The sequence below is a fragment of the Oncorhynchus kisutch genome, linkage group LG13 (genome assembly GCF_002021735.2).
Source record: "Oncorhynchus kisutch isolate 150728-3 linkage group LG13, Okis_V2, whole genome shotgun sequence".
NCBI lineage: Eukaryota > Metazoa > Chordata > Actinopteri > Salmoniformes > Salmonidae > Oncorhynchus > Oncorhynchus kisutch.
In genome coordinates, this window is record NC_034186.2 from 73998958 (window position 1) to 74008894 (window position 9937).

The following is a 9937-nucleotide window of genomic DNA, read 5'->3' on the forward strand; positions in this document are numbered from 1 at the left end:
AAATCAGACCAACCACCACAGTTCTTAGTTAAAATCAGACCAACCACCACAGTTCTTAGTTAAAATCAGACCAACCACCACAATTCTTAGTTAAAATCAGACCAACCACCACAGTTCTTAGTCTAAATCAGACCAACCACCACAGTTCTTAGTTCAAATCAGACCAACCACCACAGTTCTTAGTTCAAATCAGACCAACCCCTGCAGTTCAGAAAATCAACATTGTTTTGAAGAAATACTTTAGTACACAAAATGCACAAAGTATTATGTCAGTGTTATTTCAAGAATTGTTTATTTTTGGGGTTAATGTTTAACTTCTCCATGCTTCCTCCTGACCGTGCATTGCTGCAGCACAAGAGGGGCATCATTATGGTTTTATTACACACAAATTATGCCTGATGAAATACACAATCAATGGGATTTACACATTTTGAATTTACATAGAATTTACATCGATTTTACACTCAATTGAGACTTCAGAGGAGAGAAGACAGGAAAGAAATACAAATCCGCCCAATGAAGAGGAAGATATCCAAGTGGTCTCTCTGGTCTATGTTCCTCAGAGAAGATCTCCTGCAAGACAAAAACGGTCAGCCCCAGTTTCCTACTTCCCAGTCGTGTGTGTGTGTGTGTGTGTGTGCGCATTACCGTATGCATGCGTGCCTCACATTTAGCCACAGGTGTAAGCCACATCCAGGTACTTGTAGGTTCCTACACAGGGATCTCCATACAGAGAGTTGGACGCCGGGACGTCACACTGGCTCTTCCCATTACACCTGTGTCAACGACAGGTACAGGTTAACACTACAGTCATGTTTCTACAGTACAGGTTAACACTACAGTCATGTTTCTACAGTACAGGTTAATACTACAGTCATGTTTCTACAGTACAGGTTAACACTACAGTCTTGTTTCTACAGTACAGGTTAACACTACAGTCATGTTTCTACAGTACAGGTTAACACTACAGTACAGGTTAACACTACAGTCCAGGTTAACGCTACAGTCTTGTTTCTACAGTACAGGTTAACACTACAGTCATGTTTCTACAGTACAGGTTAACACTACAGTCATGTTTCTACAGTCCAGGTTAACGCTACAGTCATGTTTCTACAGTACAGGTTAACACTACAGTCCAGGTTAACACTACATTCCAGGTTAACTCTACAGTCATGATTCTACAGTACAGGTTAACACTACAGTACAGGTTAACACTACAGTCATGTTTCTACAGTACAGGTTAACACTATTCATGTTTCTACAGTACAGGTTAACACTATTCATGTTTCTACAGTACAGGTTAACACTAGTCATGTTTCTACAGTACAGGTTAACACTAGTCATGTTTCTACAGTACAGGTTAACACTACAGTCCAGGTTAACACTACATTCATGTTTCTACAGTACAGGTTAACACTACAGTCATGTTTCTACAGTACAGGTTAACACTACAGTCATGTTTCTACAGTCCAGGTTAACACTACAGTCATGTTTCTACAGTACAGGTTAACACTACAGTCATGCGTTTCTAATAGTACACACTGCAGGTACAATACCTCTCTGCCACCTTACTGGTGGTTATGGATTGGCTGAGACAGTTGGTGTTGGCTAGTTGGTTAGCGGGCCGATTAAAGGAACACACTAGCTGGTCACGGCGGCCATAGTTGGCACTGTAGATCTGGATCGTTCCTTCATCTGAGGGAGATGAGGAGGAGTGGTAAGACTGGATGTCTTTGGTGTGTTCTAGTGATGGTAATATAAACTGTATATAATACTGCTCTACTATGCTATTATATAATTTATATATCATCATATGAGAGGATAATATATTGTATAGCAGAGTGTTGACAAGCTTACCACATTCTAGAACATTAGAGCCTTACCACATTCTAGTAGAGCATCAGAGCCTTACCACATTCTAATAGAACATCAGAGCCTTACCACATTCTAGTAGAGCATCAAAGCCTTACCACATTCTAGTAGAACATCAGAGCCTTACCACATTCTAATAGAACATCAGAGCCTTACCACATTCTAGTAGAACATCAGAGCCTTACCACATTCTAGTAGAACATCAGAGCCTTACCACATTCTAATAGAACATCAGAGCCTTACCACATTCTAGTAGAACATCAGAACCTTACCACATTCTAGTAGAACATCGGAGACTTACCACATTCTAATAGAACATCAGAGCCTTACCACATTCTAATAGAACATCAGAACCTTACCACATTCTAGTAGAACAGCAGAGCCTTACCACATTCTAATAGAACATCAGATCCTTACCACATTCTAGTAGAGCATCAGAGCCTTACCACATTCTCGTAGAGCATCAGAGCCTTACCACATTCTAGTAGAACATCAGAGCCTTACCACATTCTCGTAGAGCATCAGAGCCTTACCACATTCTAGTAGAGCAGCAGAGCCTTACCACATTCTAGTAGAACAGCAGAGCCTTACCACATTCTAGTAGATCATCAGAGCCTTACCACATTCTAGTAGAACAGCAGAGCCTTACCACATTCTAGTAGAACAGCAGAGCCTTCCCACATTCTAGTTGAACATCAGAGCCTTACCACATTCTAGTAGAGCATCAGAGCCTTACCACATTCTATTTGAACATCAGAGCCTTACCACATTCTAATAGAACATCAGAGCCTTACCACATTCTAATAGAACATCAGAGCCTTACCACATTCTAATAGAACATCAGAGCCTTACCACATTCTGGTAGAACATTAGAGCCTTACCACATTCTAGTTGAACATCAGAGCCTTAACACATTCTAGTTGAACATCAGAGCCTTACCACATTCTAGTTGAACATCAGAGCCTTACCACATTCTAATAGAACATCAGAGCCTCACCACATTCTAGTTGAACATCAGAGCCTTACCACATTCTAATAGAACATCAGAGCCTCACCACATTCTAGTAGAACATCAGAGCCTTCACACGTGATGCTGCGTGCTGCCAAGACAAACAAACAGGAATTACACACCACACTGGCCACTGCTGGGCAGACATAAATAAAATACACACATTTTCATAGCAGACATTAGCCTGGTTTAGTGTTTTGTATTAATATACATAGAAACAGACTGACTTGCTGGGATGCAGGTGTAGGTGGTTTCCAGGTATTTGTAGATTCCAACACAGGGGTCAGAAGTACGGAAGACTTCAGTGTTCACTTCACACACCTGTTTCCCATTGCACCTGGGGGATATCAGGAGATAAGATGAGCTATGGCTGGGATTTAATCAAACGCGGTGTCAACAAGCATGCAGCGCTTGACATTTAAAGCAAACATTTGCAGTGTTTACTGTGAACATCAGGAAAATTGGCTTTAAAAAGGCACATTGATACTGCAATGTGCTTTTCAACAACGTGCCTCTGAATCCCAGCCTGTCTTTATCAAATAAACACTAACTGAGTACCTGTGTGAGAGGACCTCCAGGGTGCCTGTCTTTATCAAATAAACACTGACTGAGTACCTCTGTGAGAGGACCTCCAGGGTGCCTGTCTTTATCAAATAAACACTGACTGAGTACCTGTGTGAGAGGACCTCCAGGGTGCCCGTCTGTGAACACTGTGTGTCGGTCAGCTGGTTGGCAGGTCGTCCTTCTTTGCAGGTGGTTCCGTCAGTCCTTCCATACAGAGCTCTCTCAATGAAGATCACTCCAGAATCTAGCAGGGCAAGAAAAACAATGTAAAGAAACAGACAGCACTATGGAGAGACCATCAGGATAGAATGTGTGTGTTCTTACCACAGATCAGGAATTGGACGTTTTCTCCATTGTCACAGGTGACCGCTCTCATCGCTGAGTGAGAAACATTTTTTATTTTATTTATTTTACCTTTATTTAACCAGGTAGGCAAGTTGAGAACAAGTTCTCATTTACAATTGCGACCTGGCCAAGATAAAGCAAAGCAGTTCGACAGATAAAACGACACAGAGTTACACATGGAGTAAAAACAAACATACAGTCAATAATGCAGTATAAACAAGTCTATATACAATGTGAGCAAATGAGGTGAGAAGGGAGGTAAAGGCAAAAAAGGCCAAGATGGCAAAGTAAATACAATATAGCAAGTAAAATACTGGAATGGTAGTTTTGCAATGGAAGAATGTGCAAAGTAGAAAAAAAAAAAAATAATGGGGTGCAAAGGAGCAAAATAAATAAATAAATTAAAATTAAATACAGTTGGGAAAGAGGTAGTTGTTTGGGCTAAATTATAGGTGGGCTATGTACAGGTGCAGTAATCTGTGAGCTGCTCTGACAGTTGGTGCTTAAAGCTAGTGAGGGAGATAAGTGTTTCCAGTTTCAGAGATTTTTGTAGTTCGTTCCAGTCATTGGCAGCAGAGAACTGGAAGGAGAGGCGGCCAAAGAAAGAATTGGTTTTGGGGGTGACTAGAGAGATATACCTGCTGGAGCGTGTGCTACAGGTGGGAGATGCTATGGTGACCAGCGAGCTGAGATAAGGGGGGACTTTACCTAGCAGGGTCTTGTAGATGACATGGAGCCAGTGGGTTTGGCGACGAGTATGAAGCGAGGGCCAGCCAACGAGAGCGTACAGGTCGCAATGGTGGGTAGTATATGGGGCTTTGGTGATAAAACGGATTGCACTGTGATAGACTGCATCCAATTTGTTGAGTAGGGTATTGGAGGCTATTTTGTAAATGACATCGCCAAAGTCGAGGATTGGTAGGATGGTCAGTTTTACAAGGGTATGTTTGGCAGCATGAGTGAAGGATGCTTTGTTGCGAAATAGGAAGCCAATTCTAGATTTAACTTTGGATTGGAGATGTTTGATATGGGTCTGGAAGGAGAGTTTACAATCTAACCAGACACCTAAGTATTTGTAGTTGTCCACGTATTCTAAGTCAGAGCCGTCCAGAGTAGTGATGTTGGACAGGCGGGTAGGTGCAGGCAGCGATCGGTTGAAGAGCATGCATTTAGTTTTACTTGCATTCAAGAGCAATTGGAGGCCACGGAAGGAGAGTTGTATGGCATTGAAGCTTGCCTGGAGGGTTGTTAACACAGTGTCCAGAGAAGGGTCGGAAGTATACAGAATGGTATCGTCTGCGTAGAGGTGGATCAGGGACTCACCAGCAGCAAGAGCGACCTCATTGATGTATACAGAGAAGAGAGTCGGTCCAAGAATTGAACCCTGTGGCACCCCCATAGAGACTGCCAGAGGTTCGGACAGCAGACCCTCCGATTTGACACACTGAACTCTATCAGAGAAGTAGTTGGTGAACCAGGCGAGGCAATCATTTGAGAAACCAAGGCTGTCGAGTCTGCCGATGAGGATATGGTGATTGACAGAGTCGAAAGCCTTGGCCAGATCAATGAATACGGCTGCACAGTAATGTTTCTTATCGATGGCGGTTAAGATATCGTTTAGGACCTTGAGCGTGGCTGAGGTGCACCCATGACCAGCTCTGAAACCAGATTGCATAGCAGAGAAGGTATGGTGAGATTCGAAATGGTCGGTAATCTGTTTGTTGACTTGGCTTTCGAAGACCTTAGAAAGGCACGGTAGGATAGATATAGGTCTGTAGCAGTTTGGGTCAAGAGTGTCCCCCCCTTTGAAGAGGGGGATGACCGCAGCTGCTTTCCAATCTTTGGGAATCTCAGACGACACGAAAGAGAGGTTGAACAGGCTAGTAATAGGGGTGGCAACAATTTCGGCAGATAATTTTAGAAAGAAAGGGTCCAGATTGTCTAGCCCGGCTGATTTGTAGGGGTCCAGATTTTGCAGCTCTTTCAGAACATCAGCTGAATGGATTTGGGAGAAGGAGAAATGGGGAAGGCTTGGGCGAGTTGCTGTTGGGGGTGCAGTGCTGTTGTCCGGGGTAGGAGTAGCCAGGTGGAAAGCATGGCCAGCCGTAGAAAAATGCTTATTGAAATTCTCAATTATGGTGGATTTATCAGTGGTGACAGTGTTTCCTATCTTCAGTGCAGTGGGCAGCTGGGAGGAGGTGTTCTTATTCTCCATGGACTTTACAGTGTCCCAGAACTTTTTTGAGTTAGTGTTGCAGGAAGCAAATTTCTGCTTGAAAAAGCTAGCCTTGGCTTTTCTAACTGCCTGTGTATAATGATTTCTAGCTTCCCTGAACAGCTGCATATCACGGGGGCTGTTCGATGCTAATGCAGAACGCCATAGGATGTTTTTGTGTTGGTTAAGGGCAGTCAGGTCTGGGGAGAACCAAGGGCTATATCTGTTCCTGGTTCTAAATTTCTTGAATGGGGCATGTTTATTTAGGATGGTTAGGAAGGCATTTTTTTAAAATATCCAGGCATCCTCTACTGAAGGGATGAGATCAATATCCTTCCAGGATACCCCGGCCAGGTCGATTAGAAAGGCCTGCTCGCAGAAGTGTTTCAGGGAGCGTTTTACAGTGATGAGTGGCGGTCGTTTGACCGCTGACCCATTACGGATGCAGGCAATGAGGCAGTGATCGCTGAGATCTTGGTTGAAGACAGCAGAGGTGTATTTAGAGGGGAAGTTGGTTAGGATGATATCTATGAGGGTGCCCGTGTTTAAGGTTTTGGGGAGGTACCTGGTAGGTTCATTGATAATTTGTGTGAGATTGAGGGCATCAAGTTTAGATTGTAGGATGGCTGGGGTGTTAAGCATGTTCCAGTTTAGGTCGCCTAGCAGCACGAACTCTGAAGATAGATGGGGGGCAATCAGTTCACATATGGTGTCCAGAGCACAGCTGGGGGCAGAGGGTGGTCTATAGCAGGCGGCAACGGTGAGAGACTTGTTTTTAGAGAGGTGGATTTTTAAAAGTAGAAGTTCAAATTGTTTGGGTACAGACCTGGATAGTAGGACAGAACTCTGCAGGCTATCTTTGCAGTAGATTGCAACACCGCCCCCTTTGGCAGTTCTATCTTGTCTGAAAATGTTGTAGTTTGGAATTAAAATGTCTGAGTTTTTGGTGGTCTTCCTAAGCCAGGATTCAGACACAGCTAGAACATCCGGGTTGGCAGAGTGTGCTAAAGCAGTGAATAGAACAAACTTAGGGAGGAGGCTTCTAATGTTAACATGCATGAAACCAAGGCTATTACGGTTACAGAAGTCGTCAAAAGAGAGCGCCTGGGGAATAGGAGTGGAGCTAGGCACTGCAGGGCCTGGATTCACCTCTACATCGCCAGAGGAACATAGGAGGAGTAGAATAAGGGTACGGCTAAAAGCTATGAGAATTGGTCGTCTAGAACGTCTGGAACATAGAGTAAAAGGACGTTTCTGGGGGCGATAAAATAGCATCAAGGTATAATGTACAGACAAATGTATGGTAGGTTGTGAATACAGTGGAGGTAAACCTAGGTATTGAGTGATGAAGAGAGAGATATTGTCTCTAGTGAGAAACATAATTACCATAACGTTATAGATGTGGATGCGCGCACACACACAACCACCCACACACACAAACATAGACAACCACCCCACACACAACCACCCACCCACACAAGCACCCACACACACAACCACCCACACACACAAACATAGACAACCACCCACACACACAACCACCCACACACACAAACATAGACAACCACCCACACACACAAACTGGTCGGATTTAACTAAGAACTGTGTACCTGCAGCTGGTAGTGTACAGCAAACTGCAGCCAGCACTGAAAAACATCACACAGCTAGTTCAGCTTTTCTAACCTTGGTCAGTCTCATCGCAATTCTTTGCAGAAGAGTAGTGTACAGCATATACAGTAAGTATATAAATAATGTACAGTATATAGTATGGTACTGCGTATAGACAGACATCACCTAGTCCTCAGATAGGGCTACCTAGACCCCCCTTTTATGCTGCTGCTACTTTCTGTTTATAATCTATGCATATTCACTTTAACTCTACTTATATCTACATATTACCTCAATTACCTCGACTAACCTGTGCCCCCGCACATTGACTCTGTACCGGTACCCCCTGTATACAGCCTCGCTTGTTATTTTACTGCTGTTGTTTAATTATTTGTTACTTTTATTTTCTATTTTCTATTTTTTACTTAACACTTATTCTTAAAACATCTTAAAGCATTGTTGGTTAAGGGCTTGTAAGTAAGCATTTCATTGTAAGGTCTACTACACCTGTTGTATTTGGCCCATGTGACAAATAAAATGTGATTTGATTTGATTTGATACAGGATGCTGTATACTAGACCTGGGTCATACTGTTGATATTGGACTTCAATTACTTGCAATACAAACTGATATAGAAACATCTGGAAAATACTGGAATGTATATTTTAAACGCCCTCAAATAGATATTTTGTTACAAGTCAGTCAGTATACTCACAGGTGAACGCAGTCAGTCTGACAAGGAGCATGATGCTGGGTACAGGTGTGGTAGTAGCTGGTTCAGTTGTAGTAGTAACAAGTAAGATGTTACAGATGGTCACTTGGACAAATACACTTGATATTTATGTGGTATTTTTACTTCCTTATGAAGCCCCCTCATTACCTTATTTAACTAACCTTTATTGATACTAGTCGAGAACAGATCCTTGTTGGCAAAGCATCAACCAGGAGCACAAACTTCTTCAGCAGATTAGCAGTCATCTTGGCAACACTAAACAAAGATTTCACAACAGCTCAAACCACAAGTGTTTGATGATGTGTCGGCCACGTGAAGATGTTTTGGGTTAAGTGATGCTGTCATAATAAAGGCAAACACAAGACAACGAGACAGTGGATGGGAAATCTATTAAGACTTTTCATTTCTTAATGTTTTTTTACAATACAATTTGAACAAGTATTGATAACATTTTGCCTGAATAAGTTACATAATAAATAAATAAATTTAAATACCAATTGTATTTTTGCCATTGGGTCATCCCCACACTATCTGGTTACAGTACTAGAATGAGATGAAGAAAGATTAGACAGTGATGTTATCAATCTGAAGATTATCCAGGAAGTACAGTGCCTTGTGAAAGTATTCGGCTCCCTTGAACTTTGCGACCTTTTGCCACATTTCAGGCTTCAAACAACAAGTGGGACACAATCATGAAGTGGAACGACATTTATTGGATATTTCAAACTTTTTTAACAAATCAAAAACTGAAAAATTGGGCGTGCAAAATTATTCAGCCCCCTTAAGTTAACACTTTGTAGCGCCACCTTTTACTGTGATTACAGCTGTAAGTCGCTTGGGGTATGTCTCTATCAGTTTTGCACATCGAGAGACTGACATTTTTTCCCATTCCTCCTTGCAAAACAGCTCGAGCTCAGTGAGGTTGGATGGAGAGCATTTGTGAACAGCAGTTTTCAGTTCTTTCCACAGATTCTCGATTGGATTCAGGTCTGGACTTTGACTTGGCCATTCTAACACCTGGATATGTTTATTTTTGAACCATTCCATTGTAGATTTTGCTTTATGTTTTGGATCATTGTCTTGTTGGAAGACAAATCTCCGTCCCAGTCTCAGGTCTTTTGCAGACTCCATCAGGTTTTCTTCCAGAATGGTCCTGTATTTGGCTCCATCCATCTTCCCATCAATTTTAACCATCTTCCCTGTCCCTGCTGAAGAAAAGCAGGCCCAAACCATGATGCTGCCACCACCATGTATGACAGTGGGGATGGTGTGATCAGGGTGATGAGCTGTGTTGCTTTTACGCCAAACAAAACTTTCTGCATTGTTGCCATAAAGTTCAATTTTGGTTTCATCTGACCAGAGCACCTTCTTCCACATGTTTGATGTGTCTCCCAGGTGGCTTGTGGCAAACTTTAAACAACACTTTTTATGGATATCTTTAAGAAATGGCTTTCTTCTTGCCACTCTTCCATAAAGGCCAGATTTGTGCAATATACGACTGATTGTTGTCCTATGGACAGAGTCTCCCACCTCAGCTGTAGATCTCTGCAGTTCATCCAGAGTGATCATGGGCCTCTTGGCTGCATCTCTG

General features: G+C 42.6%; 1 protein-coding gene across 2 annotated transcripts; it reads right to left on the bottom strand.

Moving 5' to 3' along the window:
* Positions 1–271: 271 nt before the first annotated feature.
* Positions 272–9005, bottom strand: LOC109884195 (L-rhamnose-binding lectin CSL2-like). Of its 2 annotated transcripts, none has more exons than XM_031787273.1 (9): positions 8329–9005; positions 7616–7651; positions 3770–3823; positions 3554–3689; positions 3109–3218; positions 2928–2972; positions 1557–1695; positions 649–776; positions 272–573 (listed from the first exon to the last, which is right to left on the bottom strand). In XM_031787273.1, the coding sequence occupies exons 1-8, from the start codon at positions 8357–8359 to the stop codon at positions 671–673; spliced, it is 657 nt and encodes a 218-aa protein (XP_031643133.1). In that variant the 5' UTR covers positions 8360–9005; the 3' UTR covers positions 272–573; positions 649–670. The 2 variants fall into 2 exon arrangements, with proteins under 2 accessions (XP_031643133.1, XP_031643132.1); XM_031787272.1 differs by having other exon boundaries at positions 669–776; positions 8329–9004.
* Between the last annotated feature and the right edge of the window lie 932 nt (positions 9006–9937).